The sequence below is a fragment of the Oncorhynchus keta genome, chromosome 1 (genome assembly GCF_023373465.1).
Source record: "Oncorhynchus keta strain PuntledgeMale-10-30-2019 chromosome 1, Oket_V2, whole genome shotgun sequence".
NCBI lineage: Eukaryota > Metazoa > Chordata > Actinopteri > Salmoniformes > Salmonidae > Oncorhynchus > Oncorhynchus keta.
The window spans coordinates 81,612,410-81,635,853 of record NC_068421.1 but is presented as its reverse complement, the minus strand read 5'-3'; the positions used below and the strand labels follow the sequence as shown (position 1 = coordinate 81,635,853).

The 23,444-nt window shown below is 42.7% G+C and overlaps 1 protein-coding gene across 1 annotated transcript in view; it reads left to right on the top strand.

Moving 5' to 3' along the window:
* Nucleotides 1-23,444, top strand: part of LOC118375277 (collagen alpha-1(XXIV) chain) — a 237,162-nt gene that overhangs the window by 156,954 nt on the left and 56,764 nt on the right. Inside the window, exons 31-34 of the mRNA XM_052462099.1 lie at nt 4,409-4,453; nt 18,328-18,381; nt 22,839-22,892; nt 23,044-23,097. Of these exons, the coding sequence (XP_052318059.1) occupies nt 4,409-4,453; nt 18,328-18,381; nt 22,839-22,892; nt 23,044-23,097 (207 nt within the window). The remainder of the gene's footprint in view (nt 1-4,408; nt 4,454-18,327; nt 18,382-22,838; nt 22,893-23,043; nt 23,098-23,444) is intronic.

The window sequence follows — 23,444 nt, the reverse complement described above, 5'->3', positions numbered from 1 at the left end:
GCAGTGGCAGTGTGGGAGTTTGCTCCTGTCCTGTGTGTTTCTGCACATGACTCTGTCCCTATACTGATTAGAGGGCACATTGAATAGGGTGCAGGAGGCCACATACGATGACAAAATAATTGGATCTCAACAGAAAGTCCCTTATCGTTCACCTGAGGCAAGAATGAGGCAGGGTTACTTCCTGTATCACTCCTGCTGACCAATTACAGGCCAGAATGAGGCAGGGTTACTTCCTGTATCACCCCTGCTGACCAATTACAGGCCAAAATGAGGCAAAGTTACTTCCTGTATCACCCCTGCTGACCAATGACAGGCCAGAATGAGGCAAAGTTACTTCCTGTATCACCCCTGCTCCTGCATTCATTCTACACAACAGACTCTACTGTGTAGGAGACCTACCCCATGTGTTATTATTCCTACATCTGAGTGAAAAGGTTCCACTTGGGCCACCATAACATGAGGTTTAAATTGCCATTAAGATCTGTGTGGGAGATCGGTAGACTTTAATTAACCGTTTTATTTGCAGAGGGTGCCATTCTTCTGATGGCTGTATCAAGTTATAGTCTATGAAAAACCTCTTCCAGCTCACAGTAATGAAACGTGAGCTATATCAATAAAGAGCTGCAGCTGCAGCAAGAGGAAAATGTACCCTGCTCTGTATTTTAACTGTAATCAATGTGTTGCTCTTTATTTGGGATGAAAAACCTACCCTGGCTTTATATTTGCTAGCGTCATTGTCTCCATTTTGGTTTGGGGATTTCATTAAAACACAACCTGTAGATGGGTAGAGCCATTGGTTGGATGGAGAGAGTTTATGAAGGTAGATTATAGTGAGTCATTTTTGCTCATCATTTTGGATGAATCTAGATGAGTGTAATGGTTCCTAACATGATGGACCAGTGCACCCGTGTCATCGCTAGCTTTGATGTCCTGTGTTCTAGTATTGAAAAATGGACAACAAAGTATCTATCTTTGATGTCTTCAATGGCATTTCTTTAACAGAGGATAGATAGTTCAGTTAGGAGCAGAAATGTTAACACACGTAACTGCCAAAATAATGGAAACACTCATGTAAATGAGGGATACAAACTATATTCAAATCAAATCAAATCAAATTTATTTATATAGCCCTTCGTACATCAGCTGATATCTCAAAGTGCTGTACAGAAACCCAGCCTAAAACCCCAAACAGCAAACAATGCAGGTGTAAAAGCACGGTGGCTAGGAAAAACTCCCTAGAAAGGCCAAAACCTAGGAAGAAACCTAGAGAGGAACCGGGCTATGTGGGGTGGCCAGTCCTCTTCTGGCTGTGCCGGGTAGAGATTATAACAGAACATGACCAAGATGTTCAAATGTTCATAAATGACCAGCATGGTCGAATAATAATAAGGCAGAACAGTTGAAACTGGAGCAGCAGCACAGTCAGGTGGACTGGGGACAGCAAGGAGCCATCATGTCAGGTAGTCCTGGGGCACGGTCCTAGGGCTCAGGTCCTCCGAGAGAGAGAAAGAAAGAGAGAATTAGAGAGAGCATATGTGGGGTGGCCAGTCCTCTTCTGGCTGTGCCGGGTGGAGATTATAACAGAACGTGGCCAAGATGTTCAAATGTTCATAAATGACCAGCATGGTTGAATAATAGTAAGGCAGAACAGTTGAAACTGGAGCAGGAGCATGGCCAGGTGGACTGGGGACAGCAAGGAGTCCTCATGTCAGGTAGTCCTGGGACATGGTCCTAGGGCCCAGGCCAGTTGAAACTGGAGCAGCAGCATGGCCAGGTGGACTGGGGACAGCAAGGAGTCATCATGTCAGGTAGTCCTGGGGCATGGTCCTAGGGCTCAGGTCCTCCGAGAGAGAGAAAGAAAGAGAGAAGGAGAGAATTAGAGAACGCACACTTAGATTCACACAGGACACCGAATAGGACAGGAGAAGTACTCCAGATATAACAAACTGACCCTAGCCCCCCGACACATAAACTACTGCAGCATAAATACTGGAGGCTGAGACAGGAGGGGTATTGAAAGCAGGTGCTTCCACACAGGTGTGGTTCCTGACTTAACTGATGAGCTTGAAAACGATGTGAACCATATGCCACGGCTGTCTCAGTCATCAGATCTCAATCCAATTCAACACTTATGTGAGAATCTGGAGCGGAGCCTGAGACAGCGTTTTCCACCACCATCAACAAAACACCAAATGATGGAATTTCTTGTAGAATAATGGTGTCGCATCCCTCCAATAGAGTTCCAGACACTTGTAGAATCTATTCCACGGTGCATTGAATCTCTTCTGGCTGGTGGTGTCCCAACGCCCTATTAAGACATTTTATATTGTTTTTTCCTTTATTTTGGCATTTACCTGTAGGTGAACTATAGTACCTCCACTAAGTTGAGGATATCTTGGATAATAGAAGATATTCATGAGACTTGCATACAGTGTAGGATCTTAATTTGTGCCAGTTTGTTACAGCAGGAAAATAATTCTGCAGCAACAGGTAATGTGAATTATTACAGTATGTGGATTATATACTGAACAAAAATATAAACTCAACAAGTAATGTGTTGGTCCCATGTTTCATGCAGTGGCAGCTGGTGGGAGGAGCTATAGGAGGACGGGCTCATTGTAATGGCTGGAACAGAATGAATGGAATGGTATCAAACACATCCAACATATGGAAACCACATGTTTTGACTCTGTTCCATAATTCTATTCCAGCCATTACAATGAGCCCGTCCTCCTATATCTCCTCCACCAGCCTCCACTTGTTTCCTAAACTGAAGAAAAGAAAATCCCAGAAATGTTCCATATGTACAAAAAGCTGATTTATCTCAAATTGTGCACAAATCGGTTTGCATACCTGTTAGGGAGCATTTCTCCATCCACCTGACATATCAAGAAGCTGATTAAACAGCATAATCATGCTGACTGCAGGAATGTCCCCCTGAGCTGTTGCCAGATAATTAAATGTTAATTTCTCTACACTAAGCCACCTCCAATGTCATTTTAGAGAATTTGGCAGTACATCCAACCGGCCTCACAACCGCACACCACCTGTAACCACGCCAGCCCAAGACCTCCACATCCGGCTTCTTCACCAGTGGGATTATCTGATCCCAGCCACCCGGAAAAGCTGATGAAACGGTTTGAACAACCAAAGAATTTCTTCTCGTGCTCGTCGTCCTCCTGACTGCAGTTCAGCATAGTAACCAACTTCAGTGCGCAAATCCTCACCTTTGATGGCCACTGGCATGCAGAAGAAGTGTGCTCTTCACGGATGAATCCCGGTTTCAACTGTACCGGGCAGATGGCAGACTGCGTGTATGGTGTCCTGTGCTCATGCGGTTTGCTGATGTCAACGTTGTGAACAGAGTGCGCCATGGTGGCAGTGGGGTTTTGGTAAGGGCAGACATAAGCTACGGATAAACGAAAACAATTGCATTTTATCCTGAGGCCCATTGTCGTGCCATTCATCCGCCACCATCATCTCATGTTTCAGCATGATTGAGCAAGGCCCCATGTTGCAAGCATCTGTACACATTTCCTGGAAGCTGAAAATGTCCCAGTTCTTCCATGGTCTGCATCCTCACCAGACATGTCACCCATTGAGCATGTTTGGGATGCTCTGGATCAACGTGTACGACACTGTGTTCCAGTTCCCGCCAATATCCAGCAACTACACACAGGAGTGGAACAACGTTCCACAGGGCACAATCAACAGCCTGATCAACTCTAGGTGAAGGAAATGTGTCGCTGCATGAGGCAAGTGGTGGTCACACCAGATACTGACTGGTTTTCTGATCCACGCCCATAGATTAGGGCCTAATGAATTTATTTCAATTGACAAATTTCCTTATAGGAACTATAACTCAGTAAAATATTTGAAATTGTTGCATGTTGTGTTTATATTTTTGTTCAGTGTAATACATTTATATTTTTGTAGGGGTTGATACATTTTTCATAAAGGGAAAACAAGTCAGAAATTTCAGAGAAAATTACAAACTTCAGAAGCCTTTTAAAACCTCAAATATACTACAAGTTTTAAATGTGCTGCATTGCAGGTAAGTTCTCCTGCAATGTGGTGATCAAATTAAGATCCTACATCTGTAATACGAACTAATGCTCGTAGTCCACTAGGGACGGTACTGTATAACTGGTACACTCATCATGCAATTATCCCGGCAGGGGTGGGCAATTCCAGTCCTCGGGGGGTCTGATTGGTTTTGCCCCAGCTAACACCTGACTCCAATAATCACCTAATCATGATCTTCAGTTTAGAATGCAATTTGATTAATCAGCTGTGTTTGCTAGGGCTGGAGAAACATTGTGACACCAATCAGGCCCCCGAGGACTGGAGTTTCCCACCCCTGAATTGTCATGACTCAACCATCTATTACATGCCTTTCCTCTTGCAGGGTAAAGCTGGCGGTCCAGGGGAGAGAGGCCTACCAGGGAAACCTGTGAGTACCTTGCATTACATTCACCTACACACTGTATCTCCATTACTTTGACAGCGGTGATTGACAGGTTTGGTTGACATGTTTGATTGACATGTTTGATTGACATGAGGTAAAGAGGCCAACACCAGAGCTACATGGGACTATGTATTAAAAGTCCCGCCCCTATAAAGAATTTTGACCACATTTTTCTACCTGTTATATAGGCCCCCATTACAATTATTTCCACCACACTTTCTACCTGTAAAATAATCCTTGCCCTATTAATTATTTCCATCACAGATTTCTACCTGTACTACAGTCCCAGCCCTATAAAGAACTTCCACCACTGCTTTCTACCTGAAATATACTGTAGTTCCCATTACAATCATTTCCACCACAGCTTTCTACCTGTAATACAGGCCCTGATTAAAATGATTTCCCCCACAGCTTTCTACCTGTAATATAGGTCCTGATTAAAATGATTTCCACCACAGCTTTCTACCTGTAATATAGGCCCTGATTAAAATGATTTCCACCACAGCTTTCTACCTGTAATATAGGTCCTGATTAAAATTATTTCCACCACAGCTTTCTACCTGTAATATAGGCCCTGATTAATATGATTTCCACCACAGCTTTCTACCTGTAATATAGGTCCTGGTTAAAATGATTTCCACCACAGCTTTCTACCTGTAATATAGGTCCTGATTAAAATGATTTCCACCACAGCTTTCTACCTGTAATATAGGCCCTGATTAAAATGATTTACACCACAGCTTTCTACCTGTAATATAGGTCCTGATTAAAATTATTTCCACCACAGCTTTCTACCTGTAATATAGGCCCTGATTAATATGATTTCCACCACAGCTTTCTACCTGTAATATAGGTCCTGATTAAAATGATTTCCACCACAGCTTTCTACCTGTAATATAGGCCCTGATTAATATGATTTCCACCACAGCTTTCTACCTGTAATATAGGCCCTGATTAATATGATTTCCACCACAGCTTTCTACCTGTTATATAGGTCCTGATTAAAATGATTTCCACCACAGCTTTCTACCTGTAATATAGGCCCTGATTAAAATGATTTCCACCACAGCTTTCTACCTGTAATATAGGTCCTGATTAAAATGATTTCCACCACAGCTTTCTACCTGTAATATAGGCCCTGATCAAAATGATTTCCACCACAGCTTTCTACCTGTAATATAGGCCCTGATTAAAATGATTTCCACCACAGATTTCTACCTGTAATATAGGCCCTGATCAAAATGATTTCCACCACAGCTTTCTACCTGTAATATAGGCCCTGATTAAAATGATTTCCACCACAGCTTTCTACCTGTAATATAGGTCCTGATTAAAATGATTTCCACCACAGCTTTCTACCTGTTATATAGGTCCTGATTAAAATGATTTCCACCACAGCTTTCTACCTGTAATATAGGCCCTGATTAAAATGATTTCCACCACAGCTTTCTACCTGTAATATAGGCCCTGATTAAAATGATTTCCACCACAGCTTTCTACCTGTAATATAGGTCCTGATTAAAATGATTTCCACCACAGCTTTCTACCTGTAATATAGGCCCTGATTAAAATGATTTCCACCACAGCTTTCTACCTGTAATATAGGTCCTGATTAAAATGATTTCCACCACAGATTTCTACCTGTAATATAGGTCCTGATTAAAATGATTTCCACCACAGCTTTCTACCTGTAATATAGGCCCTGATTAAAATTATTTCCACCACAGCTTTCTACCTGTAATATAGGTCCTGATTAAAATGATTTCCACCACAGCTTTCTACCTGTAATATAGGCCCTGATTAAAATGATTTCCACCACAGCTTTCTACCTGTAATATAGGCCCTGATTAAAATTATTTCCACCACAGCTTTCTACCTGTAATATAGGTCATTATTAAAATGATTTCCACCACAGCTTTCTACCTGTAATATAGGTCCTGATTAAAATGATTTCCACCACAGCTTTCTACCTGTAATATAGGCCCTGATTAATATGATTTCCACCACAGCTTTCTACCTGTAATATAGGTCCTGATTAAAATGATTTCCACCACAGCTTTCTACCTGTAATATAGGTCCTGGTTAAAATGATTTCCACCACAGCTTTCTACCTGTAATATAGGCCCTGATTAAAATGATTTCCACCAGAGCTTTCTACCTGTAATATAGGTCCTGATTAAAATGATTTCCACCACAGCTTTCTACCTGTAATATAGGTTCTGATTAAAATGATTTCCACCACAGCTTTCTACCTGTAATATAGGTCCTGATTAAAATGATTTCCACCACAGCTTTCTACCTGTAATATAGGCCCTGATTAAAATGATTTCCACCACAGCTTTCTACCTGTAATATAGGTCCTGATTAAAATGATTTCCACCACAGCTTTCTACCTGTAATATAGGCTCTGATTAAAGGTGGTGTAATTTCGTCCATTAAAATAACCTAGATTGATATGAATTGTGCCTGTGTTGGGTCTCTGTGTGTGTGCGCGCGTTTGTGTGTGCGTGTGCGCGTGCGCGTGCGCGTGTGTGTGTGTGTGTGTGTGTGTAGGCACATATCTTAAATCATCAGAGTTATTTTTTATGCGCTCAAGAGAACAACATATACTTAGTTTTACCTCCATTTAGTAGAGTACTGAAATGAAGCTTCTCACAAGCTAGTAGTGAACATTTAGCAGAAACATAACGCTTTGTTGCATATCTCACTGCTTTCTTCCATGCGCTGTTCCCTCTTGATGCCAAATTATTAACACTTCTTAACATTAATTCAATGGATTGTGGTCAGTAAACCCATGGAATATGGTGTCAATAATATATATTTTAAATCTATTAGCATGTACAAATGAAGTGCATAACTATATCATAATTTTCCATGAAGATAAATTGTTGGGAAAAGTATTTGTAATTTTATTGCAATGTTTTCAGAAACCATGTCCAATATTTGATTGGCAACAAAAAAAGCCTCATGTTGATGATGGTCACTGTTGATGATGGTCACTGTTGATGATGGTCACTGTTGATGATGGTCACTGTTGATGATGGTCACTGTTGATGATGGTCACTGTTGATGATGGTCACTGTTGATGATGGTCACTGTTGATGATGGTCACTGTTGATGATGGTCACTGTTGATGATGGTCACTGTTGATGATGGTCACTGTTGATGATGGTCACTGTTGATGATGGTCACTGTTGATGATGGTTACTGTTGATGATGGTCACTGTTGATGATGGTCACTGTTGATGATGGTTACTGTTGATGATGGTCACTGTTGATGATGGTCACTGTTGATGATGGTCACTGTTGATGATGGTTACTGTTGATGATGGTCACTGTTGATGATGGTCACTGTTGATGATGGTTACTGTTGATGATGGTCACTATTGATGATGGTTACTGTTGATGATGGTCACTGTTGATGATGGTCACTGTTGATGATGGTCACTGTTGATGATGGTCACTGTTGATGATGGTCACTGTTGATGATGGTCACTGTTGATGATGGTTACTGTTGATGATGGTTACTGTTGATGATGGTCACTGTTGATGATGGTCACTGTTGATGATGGTTACTGTTGATGATGGTTACTGTTGATGATGGTCACTGTTGATGATGGTTACTGTTGATGATGGTTACTGTTGATGATGGTCACTGTTGATGATGGTCACTGTTGATGATGGTTACTGTTGATGATGGTCACTGTTGATGATGGTCACTGTTGATGATGGTCACTGTTGATGATGGTTACTGTTGATGATGGTTACTGTTGATGATGGTTACTGTTGATGATGGTTACTGTTGATGATGGTCACTGTTGATGATGGTCACTGTTGATGATGGTTACTGTTGATGATGGTCACTGTTGATGATGGTCACTGTTGATGATGGTCACTGTTGATGATGGTTACTGCTAACTAATGTGAGCTAGTCATGCTACTCGCAAATTCTAGTTACGTGCAATATAGCAGGATTGGGATTTTAGGCTGCCGTCCTTTGGATTATGTTGGAACTGCATAAACGACACAACTTTTGCAGATAGTGTGTAAAAACGCAGGCACCAAACACGTTTGAAAATCATGATTTTATCAGATGTGTGGTAATAAATTACCTACAGGACAATATTTCTAATTAATTACACAAAAACAAATACCCTGTCCAACAGCCCTGTAGTAACAACACTTCACAATTTTCCATACATGTACCAGCACACAATCCTTTCTCCAAATAAAGATTCACAATGTTTGTCAGTTATATTATACAGTACTAGGATGTTAGTCCATCCATAAAGATTAGAAATTATTCAAAATTAAACTTTAGGTGCAAACCTGTCTATGACTTCACTCTTTCCCAAGCGTGTTAGTATGTATATCTTTGTCAATTGTCATGACGCATTCTATCTTGGGTCATTGGGCTCCTAAGCCAGGTATGTAGATGTCTTAATTAATGCACAGAAAGATGTCTCACAAATGCTAACTGGGATGGTCAGCACGGCCTTTATGATTGCCTTCAGTGATGGGAACATATCAGGGTCTAACAATTTATACACACAGGACATGTCAAAAGTGGCATCTTTCTTTTTTTGAGAGGTAATGTTTAGCAAGGACTACCTTCTCTGGCTTGAGAGGAATATGCCATGTTTGTCTTGTGTGGGCCTCCCCTCTCTATGTTCTCTCTGTCCTGTCTGGTAACCTCTCTCTGTGTTCTCTCTGTCTTGTCTGGTAACCTCTCTCTGTGTTCTCTCTGTCTTGTCTGGTAACCTCTCTCTGTGTTCTCTCTGTCTTGTCTGGTAACCTCTCTCTGTGTTCTCTCTGTCCTGTCTGCTAACCTCTCTCTGTGTTCTCTCTGTACCTGTGTTCTCTCTGTCCTGTCTGGTAACCTCTCTCTGTGTTCTCTCTGTCCTGTCTGCTAACCTCTCTCTGTGTTCTCTCTGTACCTGTCTTGTAACCTCTCTCTGTGTTCTCTCTGTCCTGTCTGGTAACCTCTCTCTGTGTTCTCTCTGTCCTGTCTGCTAACCTCTCTCTGTGTTCTCTCTGTCCTGTCTGGTAACCTCTCTCTGTGTTTTCTCTGTCTTGTCTGCTAACCTCTCTCTGTCTTCTCTCTTTCCTGTTTGGTAACCTCTCTCTGTGTTCTCTCTGTCCTGTCTGGTAATCTCTCTCTGTGTTCTCTCTGTCCTGTCTGCTAACCTCTCTCTGTGTTCTCTCTGTCCTGTCTGGTAACCTCTCTCTGTGTTCTCTCTGTCCTGTCTGGTAACCTCTCTCTGTGTTCTCTCTGTTGCTTTAGCAACCAAATCCAAATACATGCAGCCATAGGACAAAACAGATGAGGTTGGCTGAAATTGTTAACATGTAAGCTTTGTTTAGTCTCCAATGTTTATTGAAAACAAATACATTTGCACAATGACCACTTGTTGTTTCAAAACATTGTTGTAGTTATTGGTTAGCTAGCCAGCCAATGTTTGCCGTATTGGCATTGTCATGAAATCAGTCAAAACACCTCAAAACAAGACATGGTATCAATAACTTGATGAAACATGCTGAACTAATCCACTAATTGTTCCCCACATGGCAGTGTCATTCTTGATAACAATCTTTCCATTCAGAATCACAGCAGGCTGATTTATGCCCCTTGGAAGCGTGCACATCGTTTTCGTGATGTTGTCAGCCAACCCATCTATGTAGCTAGATGCTAAATAATTATATTGTAAACACACACATACACTCACAATGTATCCACTTACTCCTGCAAATACAACAACCTGCTCTGTGTTTACTGAGCTGCATCTTCAATTCCGTAAGTCCATCTTCTATAAATTGGGGAAAAATACTCAGCTATCCAGCTTTGTTTTTCAACAGATAGCTACAGTTGAAGTGGGAAGTTTACATACGCTTAGGGTGAAGTCATTAAAACTCGTTTTCAACCACACCACAAAAGTCTTGTTAAAAAAATATAGTTTTGGCAAGTCGGTTAGGACATCTACTTTGTGCATTTTTTCCAACAATTGTTTACAGACAGATTATTTCACTTATAATTCACTGTATCACAATTCCAGTGGGTCAGAAGTTTACATACACTAAGTTGACTGGGCCTTTAAACAGCTTGGAAAATTCCAAAAAAGGATGTCATTGCTTTAGAAGCTTCTGATAGGCTAATTGACATAATTTGAGTTAATTGGTGTTGTACCTGTGGATGTATTTCAAGGCCTACCTTCAAACTCCTTGCCTCTTTACTTGACTTTATGAGAAAATCAAAATAAATCAGCCAAGACCTCAGAAAAGAAATTGTAGACCTTCACAAGTCTGGTTCATCTTTGGGAGCAATTTCCAAACACCTGAAGGTACCTTGTTCATCTGTACTAACAATAGTACGCAATTATAAACACCATGGGACAACGCAGCCGTCATACTGCTCAGGAAGGAGATGCGCTCCTAGAGATGAACATACTTTGGTGCGAAAAGTGCAAATCAATCCCAGAACAACAGTAAAGGACCTTGTGAAGATGCTGGAGGAAGCAGGTACAAAAGTATCTATATCCACAGTAAAAATGAGTCCTATATCGACATAACCTGAAAGGCCACTCAGCAAGGAAGAAGCCACTGCTCCAAAACCACCATAAAAAAGCCAAACTACAGTTTGCAACTGCACATGGGGACAAAGATTGTCCTCTGGTATGATGAAACCAAAATATAACTATTTGGCCATAATGACCATCGTTATGTTTGGAGGAAAAGGGGGAGGCTTGCAAGCCGAAGAACACCATCCCAACCGTGAAGCACGTGGGTGGCAGCATCATATTGTGGAGGGTGCTTTGCTGCTGGAGGGACTGATGCACTTCACAAAATAGATGGCGTCATGAGGGAGGAAAATGATGTGGATATATTGAAGCAACATCTCAAGACATCAGACAGGAATTTAAAGCTTGGTCGCATATGGACAATGACCCCAAGCAGACTTCCAAAGTTGTGGCAAAATGGCTTAAGGACAACAAATTCAAGGTATTGGAGTGGCCATCATAAGGCCCTGACTTCAATCCCATAGAAAATTTGTGGACAGAACTGAAAAAGGTTGTTCGAGCAAGGAGGCCTATAACCCTGACTCACTTACACCAGCTATGTCAAGAGGAATGGGCCAAAATTCACCCAATTTATTGTGGGAAGCTTGTGGAAGGCTACACGAAATGCTTGACACAAGTTTTGAACAATTGAAAGGCAATTCTACCAAATACTAATTGAGTGTATGTTAACTTCTGATCCACTGGGAATGTGATGAATTAAATAAAATCTGAAATAAATCATTCTCTTTACTATTATTCTGACATTTCACAATCTTAAAATAAAGTGGTGATCCTAATTGACCCAAGACAGAGAATTTTTACTAGGATTAAATGTCAGGAATTGTGAAAAACTGAGTTTAAATGTGTTTGGCTAAGGTGAATGTAACCTTCCGACTTCAACTGTAGCTAATTGAGCTGACGTTACCAAAAGTAGCTAACATCATGTTAGCCTTAAGTTAGCTAGCTATCTTTATTAGCAATGTTTTGCATATTTGGACAATACTTGATTAGACAGTAATTGGTTAGTTAGTGATACTTTGTCGGGTGGTGAACAGAGCTTCAGCAGTTTCATTCAGTGTCCAGATAGCTACTCAGTAACTATACTGTCAAAACCCTGCTCATGAAATCTGCTAGCTAGACTGAGTAGTCCCTCGCGTTAGTTAGTTAGTTAGTTAGTTAGTTAGTTAGTTAGTTAGTTAGTTAGTTAGTTAGTTAGTTAGCTTAACATTATCTGTCAGTGCAGCTTCTGAGTCAATATGTTGAAATGTAAGTTAGTCTAATCTGGCTTACTGTGAGGTGAATAACTCTGAATAACATCATCATGGGCTAACAAAATGTGCTATAGTAATAGCAAGCTAGCAAAGTTTACCTCGATTCTCCTTCTCCCTCAGAGAATGAACAGTTGCCCGCATATGGCGGAATATCATTTTGGGGGACGAATAAAAAATGTAGCACTTAAAGTGCTCCACCTCCTAAAGTGCCACCCCACACAGAAATGCTGGTTTTAGGCAGCACTGAAAAGGCAGGCCAGGGCCCATGTTTGGAGTATTCATTGCAGTGTAGCCTAGCTTGTTTTACACCATCCAAGCAGGGAAAAAGACTCAGGGCTGGGACAAAATCATTTGTCCCAACCCGGGTCTGGTTGTGTGGTTGTGTCAATGGCCTGTTCCATAGTACCATGACCTTGTGGCTGGTGTGTGCTTCTATCCCCTTGTGTTCCTGGCGGCGTAAAACTGAGACTGGGATGTTTTCAATGTTGTAACAGTCTTCACTACGGGGGAAAATATCTGCTTTTCTACTTAGTTAATGATGGATTGCAGTGTTGTGATATAACCACTGAAGGATCAAATGATTCCCTACTGACGGGAAATGTGATTAAAGAAACATACAGACAAAAGTGCTTATTATTATCAAGTGAGCTGCACACAATTCATAGTGTTGGCTGCTGTTAGCCCTGTACAAACATTTCTCTCTGCATCTCTGTGTATCTGTGGCTAGCCAGACATGATGATCCCTAACTAGAGATTGCCTGGTAGTGCCTGATGCATGCTCAATGACTCTTGGATCCATCCACAGATGCTTGGCTTGCTTGTTTGGTTTGATAAATGACCTATTTTCAGCCCTGTTAAGTCAGACTTGGCGTAACACTTGACAAACATTGTTTCTATGTGTTATTAACTGATGTGACACATGCCCCCCCCCACACACACACACACAGACACACAAACACACACATACTAGCAGCGACCTGTCCTGCTCAGAATCTAAATGCCATCATTTGTCATTTGCATAGAGCAAGGTCTATGTTCAAACAGGTCAGTTTGTGTGTTTCGGGGGAATGAATGGGTGTTGTTGCGGTGTTATAGTTAAGCAATAAGGCCCGAGGGGGTGTGGTATATGGACAATATACCATGGCTAAGTGCTTTTCTTTGCAACGACGCCACGCAGAGTGCCTGGATACAGGCCTTAGTCATGGTATATTGGTCATATAACACAAACCCCTGAGGTGCCTTATTGCTATTATAAACGAGTTGCCAACGTAATTAGAGCAGTCGAAATAAGTGTTTTGTCATACCTGTAGTATACTGTCTGATATACCACAGCTGTCAGCCAATCAGCATTCAGGGATCGAACCACCCGGTTTATAACAGGTAATTTCTCATGAGCAGTAAAACACACAATAATGCAGCTGGAACTCCCAACTTGTATAACATGGTGAGACCATGAAATCGCCATCAGACATCTCTGCTGTACATTGATCTATAGAAGAGTGGGCTTTTAGAGTTGGGTGCTGCAGATTGGGCTTTTAGAGTGAGGTTTACTCCAGTAACTAACAGTATGTTTACTCCAGTAACTAACAGTATGTTTACTACAGTAACTAACAGTATGTTTACTCCAGTAACTAACAGTATGTTTACTCCAGTAACTAACAGTATGTTTACTCCAGTAACTAACAGTATGTTTACTCCAGTAACTAACAGTATGTTTACTCCAGTAACTAACAGTATGTTTACTCCAGTAACTAACAGTATGTTTACTCCAGTAACTAACAGTATGTTTACTCCAGTAACTAACACTATGTTTACTCCAGTAACTAACAGTATGTATACTCCAGTAACTAACAGTATGTTTACTCCAGTAACTAACAGTATGTTTACTCCAGTAACTAACAGTATGTTTACTCCAGTAACTAACAGTATGTTTACTCCAGTAACTAACAGTACGTTTACTCCAGTTACTAGCAGTACGTTTACTCCAGTAACTAACAGTATGTTTACTCCAGTAACTAACAGTATGTTTACTCCAGTAACTAACAGTATGTTTACTCCAGTAACTAACAGTATGTTTACTCCAGTAACTAACAGTACGTTTACTCCAGTTACTAGCAGTATGTTTACTCCAGTTACTAGCAGTATGTTTACTCCAGTAACTAGCAGTATGTTTACTCCAGTAACTAACAGTATGTTTACTCCAGTAGCTAACAGTATGTTTACTCCAGTTGCTAACAGTACGTTTACTCCAGTAACTAACAGTATGTTTACTCCAGTAACTAACAGTATGCTTACTCCAGTAACTAACAGTATGTTTACTCCAGTTACTAACAGTATGTTTACTCCAGTATCTAACAGTATGTTTACTCCAGTAACTAACAGTATGTTTACTCCAGTAACTAACAGTATGTTTACTCCAGTAACTAACAGTATGTTTACTCCAGTAACTAACAGTATGTTTACTCCAGTAACTAACAGTATGTTTACTCCAGTAACTAACAGTATGCTTACTCCAGTAACTAACAGTATGTTTACTCCAGTAACTAACAGTACGTTTACTCCAGTTACTAGCAGTATGTTTACTCCAGTAACTAACAATATGTTTACTCCAGTAACTAACAGTATGTTTACTGCCGTGAGGAAACTATTAAAGCTAACAAAGATCTGACAGGCAGCGTAGAGGAACTCAATCTTCTCCCCAGTCACCTCTAGAGCCACAGCGCCATCTTGTGTTCAGTGTTGAAAAATGCATCTTTGAGGAACAGAGTGACGAAGCAAAGCTCTGAAGTCATCTGCTCTTTCATATCATCTTCCTTAACTGACTGCATGCACTTTATAATAGTGTCATTGAATAAAGGCTTTCTTCACCGCCACCATATTTCAGCCTGGATGTTCCGTTCAGTTCCCGCTGACATATTATGGGAGCATTTGTGCACACAGAGTTTTCATTTACAGTTTTAATATAAGTATTCCTGTGTTATAAGGACTCATGATTTATTGCTGTTTTCAGCCCTCTCTCTCTCTCTGGGGGCATTTGTAAGATGAGTTCTGAGAATTACCAGTCCCATCCATCTTTCCTCCGTTCCTTTTTCATCAGTTTGCTCTGTGCTGTACAGACAGATTTCAGTTGGTCATTGTGTTATGTGATCTAGGGAAGTGCTGTACACTTACCGTAACAACAGCGGTTGAAGAGAGAACCTACAGGAGGGTAGCTCTCCAGGAACAGGGTTGAAGAGAGAACCTACAGGAGGGTAGCTCTCCAGGAACAGGTTTGAAGAGAACCTATAGGAGGGTAGCTCTCCAGGAACAGGGTTGGAGAGAACCTACAGGAGGGTAGCTCTCCAGGAACATGGTTGAAGAGAGAACCTACAGGAGGGTAGCTCTCCAGGAACAGGTTTGAAGAGAACCTATAGGAGGGTAGCTCTCCAGGAACAGGTTTGAAGAGAACCTATAGGAGGGTAGCTCTCCAGGAACAGGGTTGGAGAGAACCTACAGGAGGGTAGCTCTCCAGGAACATGGTTGAAGAGAGAACCTACAGGAGGGTAGCTCTCCAGGAACAGGTTTGAAGAGAACCTATAGGAGGGTAGCTCTCCAGGAACAGGGTTTAAGAGAACCTACAGGAGGGTAGCTCTCCAGGAACAGGGCTGGAGAGAACCTACAGGAGGGTAGCTCTCCAGGAACAAGGATGGAGAGCCCTGCTAGAGAGACCTGCTGTATACTTACTATTACAACAGGGGTTGTAAATAGTAGACCACTTAAAGGTCCCTTACAGTACAAGTACAGGAGTATCATGGCAAACTGGTAGACTGGCCAATAGTTTCTATGCTCAGACCATCAGGCTGCTGAAAAGCCACCACTAGTCAGCTACCTCCTCCCCCTGCTACTCCCCCTATGGACACCCCCACCCCACCCCTGCTACTCCCCCCTGCTACTCCCCCTATGGACACCCTCACCCCACCCCTGCTACTCCCCCCTGCTACTCCCCCTATGGACAGCCCTTCTTAGATCTGCTGATATCTCAAAGTACTGTACAGAAACCCAGCATAAAACCCCAAACAGCAAGCAATGCAGCTGTAGAAGCACGGTGGCTAGGAAAAACTCTCTAGAAAGGCCAAAACCTAGGAAGAAACCTAGAGAGGAACCAGGCTATGAGGGGTAGCCAGTCCTCTTCTGGCTGTGCCAGGTGGAGATTATAACAGAACATGGCCAAGATGTTCAAATGTTCATAAATGACCAGCATGGTCAAATAATAATAATCACAGTAGTTGTCGAGGGTGTGATAGGTCAGCAGGTCTGGGACAGGTAGCACGTCCGGTGAACAGGTCAGGGTTCCATAGCCGCAGGCAAAACAGCTGAAACTGGAGCAGCAGCACGGCCAGGTGGACTGGGGACAGCAAGGAGTCATCATGCCAGGTAGTCCTGAGGCATGGTCCTAGGGCTCAGGTCCTCCGAGGGAGAGAAAGAAAGAAAGAGAGAAAGAAAGAGAAAATCAGAGAGAGCATACTTAAATTCACACAGGACACCGGATAAGACAGGAGAAATACTCTAGATATAACAAACTGACCCTAGCCCCCCGACACATAAACTACTGCAGCATAAATACTGGAGGCTGAGATTGGATAGGGCCACAGTGGTCATTCCCCCACCCCCTAAACAGCCTTTACTCTGCCTCCATTCCAATGGACATGTATTTATTTATTCATCACTGATACAGTTATGATGTGTATAGTTGTATTTCTATTGTTGTTTTGTTATCACCATTTTCATTATTATATTTCACTTAGTCCTGCATGTTGGAGCTCGAAGCCTAAGCTTTTAACTGCACCCTGCAATCACACCTGCAACTCTGACTATTAAAAACTCTGAATCTCAATCTATGAGGGGACCTTTAAGCCTGTGAAAGATTTACCACAGAGATGATTAAAGGCCCAATCCAGCCGTTTTTATATAAACATCAAATCATTTCTGGGTAACAATTAAGTACCTTACTGTAATAGTTTTCCATTTCTCAACCAATCCTTTTGCTAGGACTGTCTGGGAGTCGTCTGAGTAGGGAGGGGGAGGGCACCTTAAAAGTTGCTGTTATTGGAAGAGAGGTTTGGAACTCACTTTGTTATCAGTCTATTAGGCTGAACTTCACCAATGCCAAACATTCTGATTAGAAGGTGGTCCTTCTGTAGCTCAGTTGGTAGAGCATGGCGCTTGTAACGCCAGGGTAGTGGGTTCAATTCCCGGGACCACCCATACGTAGAATGTATGCACACATGACTGTAAGTCGCTTTGGATAAAAGCGTCCACTAAATGGCATATATATAAGGTCCTGTGTAGATTGTCATTTCAACCAGCAGGAAATAACACTGATGAAATGTTTTTACAGTTTTACAACTCAGTTTTATAAACGGTTGTACAATATGATACAGAGCACATGAGAAACTGAGTTTGGACTGCACTGGACCTTTAGGACATAGTCCTAACTTTGACATCATGACTTTGCACTTTAGTATGTTCAGAACTTCATGTGAATGATGTGACATACATTGCTGGGACAAAGACCTTTTGAGATGGCTAAAGGTTGTGTATGTTGTGTCTCCTGTGTAACAGAGCCTGGGTTAGTCATGATGGACAACAGATGTGCATAGAATATCACACTGATCATAGATTTATAAAGCAACCAAGTATTTCAGATCAGATGTGATACCTTGATGCACATTTGATATGCTTGTTACACCACATTCAATAGCTTCCTTCCCCAGTTGTAACTGAAACTGCTTCCTCAGTGTTTGTGTTCAGGATGCTATGGATCAAGTTCAAGGGTCAAGTTGAAAGGCTTGTCCCTTCCCAACTTCTCAAAGGGGATTTTTCCATTCCTGGAATATTAGATGTACACTTTATTTTCTGCATGACTTACTGTTTTTTATGTTTGTTTCTCCAGACCAATCATATCCATTGATAGTGTCTCTTGTAGGCTCTGTATCTGGTTAAGTTCAGCCTGTAATAGTATGTTGGTGAACTTTTACCTCTGTCTCTCTCTCAGGGGAAAGCTGGGATCACTGGCAGCACAGGAGAGAGGGGTGCCCATGGTGAACCAGTGAGTATCGACCAACCAATCAATCAATCAAACAGTTGTCATAGTGTTCTTTACAGGAACCCTGCCTAGACCCCTAAAGTGTAAGCAGCAACACAGTAGAAAACTCCCTAAAAGGAATACATCTCATGACCTCTCTTAGCGTGATGAGGGCCAGGAGTTTTCCGACCTAACCACACAACCTGATAGGGAACACTGGGTCTTAGCTATGACACTTTGTCTGTGTTTGTGTAAACGCAGCCACTGTGGCTGTGATTGTTCTGTGGTATAGGAATGTCAACCAGACTATCCCTGTGAGGTGAACATTAAACATTAAAATGATTAAGCCTCTCTTCCTCCTGAGGCATTTGGACTTTGTTGGGGACAGGCAGCCCAATTCTGATATTTTTTCTTCTAATTGGTCAAAAGACCAATTATTGAAAAAGTATTAGAATTGGGCTGCCTGTATAAAGGCAGCCATCCTTTTATGTTTTTATTTCTATTAATTTAATCAGCTCTGGTATTACTCCTGCACCCTGAATCAGATGTTCCAGGGCTCTGTAAAACGCAAGCTGTAAAGAGCGGTGTGATTTCATGTGGTTGATGGGATGTGAGTGTGACTAATGATTCCAGCTTTGATGCTGACAAACACACACTCAGGCACGCAGACACACACACACATACACACACCCACAAACACACACACACGTACAAACACACACACACACATACACACACCCACAAACACACACACACACACTCAGGCACGCAGACACGCACACACATACACACACCCACAAACACACACACACACGTACAAACACACACACACACATACACACACCCACAAACACACACACACACGTACAAACACACACACGTACAAACACACACAAACATACAAACACACACAAACGTACAAACACACACACACACGTACAAACACACACACACACGTACAAACACACACACACGTACAAACACACACAAACGTACAAACACACACACACGTACAAACACACACAAACGTACAAACACACACACAGACAAACACACACACACAGACAAACACACACGCGCGCACACACACAGACAAACACACGCGCGCGCACACACAGACAAACACACACAGGCACACACACACACACACACACACACACACACACACACGGAGAGACACAGGCACAAACACACACACACAGACACACAGGCACACAAACACACACGCAGACACAGGCACACAGACACACACAACAAACACACACTCACACAAAATTAACCCCCACATTATCCCTCTCAAGCATTAGTCTCCAAATTCTCATATTTCATGGAAAACAGTGGACCCCTTCAGAACATCAAGAACGTCAAACAGTCAAATTCAATTTATTTGTCCAAGATATTTCAAAAAGCTCCACAGTCATCAAATCAAATCACGTTTTATTTGTCACATACACACAGTTAGCAGATGTTAATGCGAGTGTAGCGAAATGTCTGTGCTTCTAGTTCCGACAATGCAGTAATATTTAACAAGTAATCTAACAATTCCCCCCAACTACCTAATACACACAAATCTAAAGGGGTGAATGAGAATTTGTACATGTAAGTATATGGATGAGCGATGGCCCGAGCGGCATAGGCAAGGTGCGATAGATAGTATAAAATACAGTATATACATGTGATATGAGTAATGTAAGATATGTAAACATCCATTAAAGTGGCATTATTTAGAGTGCATTGTATAAAGTGACTAGTGATCCATTTATTAATGTCACGACTTCCGCTGATGTCGGTCCCTCTCCTTGTTCGGGCGGCGTTCGGCGGTCGACGTCACCGGCTTTCTAACCATCGCCGATCCACTTTTCATTTTCCATTTGTTTTGTCTTTGTTTTCTACACACCTGGTTTCTATTCCCCAATTACATGTTCATTATTTCACCCTCTGTTTCCCCCATGTTGGTGTGCGTGTTTGTTTATTATGTTCAGGTTGTATCTTTATGACTGGTATTGTTTGCCGGGTTCCTTTTTATGGCCGTTATTTACGAGTGACCGGTATTTTCGCGCACCTTTAGTATTTGTTTTGGTGCAGTTCGTGGAAATGTACACTCATCTCTGCTCTCCTGCAGCCTGACAATTAAAGTTGTCAGTGATTGGGTCTCAATGTAGGCAGCAGCCTTGAGATAGAAGCTGATTTTCAGTCTCTCGGTCCCACGTTTGATGCACCTGTACTGACCTCGCCTTCTGGATGGTAGCGGTGTGATCAGGCAGTGGCTCTGGTGGTTGATGTCCTTGATTATGTTTCTGGCCTTCCTGTGACATCAGGTGCTGTAGTTGTCATGGAGGGCAGGTAGTTTGCCCCCAGTGATGCGTTGTGCAGACCGCACCACCCTCTGTAAAGCCTTGCGGTTGAGGGCGGTGCAGTTGCCGTATCGTGGGAGACAATCACAAAGACAGATGAAACAGATCAGGGCGTGACAGCAGGGCTGGCGAATGCCAAATTTCTATGATACAGCACAACAAGATGCTCTCGATTGTGCATCTGTAAAAGTTTGGCAGGGTTTTGGGTGACAAGACAAATTTCTTCAGCCTCCTGAGGTTCTTCACCACACTGTCTGTGTGGGTGGACCATTTCAGTTTGTCTGTGATGTGTACGCCGAGGAACTCAAAACTTTCCACCTTCTCCACTGCTGTCATGCCCTGCTGTCACGCCCTGATCTGTTTCACCTGTCTTTGTGATTGTCTCCACCCACCTCTAGGTGTCACCTGTTTTCCCCATTAGTCCCTGGTGTATTTATCCCTCTGTTTCCTGTCTCTCTGTGCCAGTTTGTCTTGTTTTGCCAAGTCAATCAGCATTTTTCCTCGCTCCTATCTTTCCCAGTCTCTGTTTTTTCCTAGCCCTCCTGATTTTGACCCTTGCCTGTCCTGACGTCGAATCCGCTTGCCTGACCTCTCTGCCTGTCCTGACCTCGAGCCTGCCTATCGCTTGGTACTGTTTGGACTCTGACCTGGTTTATGAACTCTCGCCTGTCCCCAACCAGCCTTTTCCCTACCCATTTTGTTATAATAAGTATCGGAGCTCAACCATCTGCTTCCTGTCTGCATTTGGGTCTCGCCTTGTGCCCTTATAACTGCTGTCCCTTCAATGTGGATAGGGGGGTGCTCCTTCTGCTGTTTCCTCAAGTCCAGGATCATCTCCTTTGTTTTGTTGACATTGAGTGAGAGGTTATTTTCCTGTCACCACACTCCGAGTGCCCTCACCTCCTCCCTGTTGGCTGTCTCGTCGTTTTTGGTAATCAATGCCATTACTGTTGTGTCGTTCAAACTTGATGATTGAGTTGGAGGCTTGGATGGCCACGCAGTCGTGGGTGAACAGGGAGTACAGGAGGGGGCTGAGTGTTGAGGACCAGCGAAGTGGAGATGTTGTTTCCTACCTTCACAACCTGGGGGCAGCCCATCAGAAAGTCCAGGACCCAGTTGCACAGGGCGGGGTTGAGACCCAGGGTCTCCAGCTTGATAATGAGCTTGGAGGGTAATATGGTGTTGAATGCTGAGTGGTAGTCAATGAACAGCATTCTTATATAGGTATTCCTTTTGTCCAGATGGGATAGGGCAGTGTGCAGTGTGATGGCGATTGCATCGTCTGTGGACCTGTTGGGACAGTATGCAAACTGAAGTGGGTCTAGGGTGGCTGGTAAGGTGGAGGTGATATGATTCTTGACTAGTCTCTCAAAGCACTTCATGATGACAGAAGTGAGTGCTACGGGGCGGTAGTCATTTAGTTCACTTATCTTTGCCTTCTTGAGTACAGGAACAATGGATGCCATCTTGAAGCATGTGTGGACAACAAACTGGGATAGGGAGCATTTGAATATGTCCGTAAATACACTAGCCAGTTGGTCTGCACATGCTTTGAGGAAGTGGCTAGGGATGCCGTCTAGGCCAGCAGCCTTGTGAGGGTTAATAGGTTTAAATGTTTTACTCACATCAGCCATGGAGAAGGAGATGGGTGGGCACAGTCCTTGTTAGCGGGCCGCGACAGTGGCACTGTATTACTCTCAAAGCGGGCAAAGAAGGTGTTTAGTTTGTCTGGAAGCGTGACGAAAGTGTCCGTGACGTGGCTGGATTTCTTTTTGTAGTCCGTGATTTCCTGTAGACCCTGCCACATACGTCCTGTGTCTGAGCCGTTGAATTTGTCGCAGTTCACCTTGTCGCTGTACTGGCGTTTCGCATGTTTGATTGCCTTGCGGAGGGAATAACTACGCTGTTTATATTCAGACATACTCCCAGACCTCTTTCCATGGTTAAATGCGGTGGATCACGCTTTCAGTTTTGCGCGGATGCCGCCATCCGTCCACGGTTTCTGGTTAGGGTAGGTATATGTTATGGATCAGTTGTTACTTTGAACACAATCAAACCATGATGCGCCACATCACATGATATCACAGTAACCCCTGTGGCCTCTGATTGGCTGTTTTTCTCCTCTAGGGGCCCAAAGGACCCGCGGGCGACGCAGGACCTGACGGAGAGCAAGGACATGAGGTAACTGTTGTTTAATATCAAGATTGGATCTCATTATTTTGTTGTCATTTCACAGTGATTTTCACTATACTTCTGGCACACACTCCCTCATGCTTTTGCACACACAAACACACACACACACGCTTTGTTTTACTTCTCTCTCTTTCCACAGGGAGCTCCTGGCGGAGAGGGGGAGCCAGGTCCAGTTGGAGAACCTGGGATAAAGGTCAGTGTCCTAGAGAATTACTAATTTGGATTTTAAAACCACCAAAACAAAATGACAAATCAGACAACATGGTAGTGAAGTTGACCGCTCACCCATTGAACTTGTACAGAAGATGTTCCTCAACATACCCTAGGTATGAAAAATATAAAAAATATGGCAGTGCTAAACTGAGAGCGGTACCAGGTCCTATTTGTACCCAGAAGCCTCTTGGAGGGCCATGGCATCTGTTCATCCTTGTGTTGGGTTATGTCCCCCTGAGAGGACTTGACCTCCTGAGCACTATGAAAAACACAGTCAACACTCACAAATAAAGTACTTAAATCTAAGTAATATTTTATTTGGAAGTT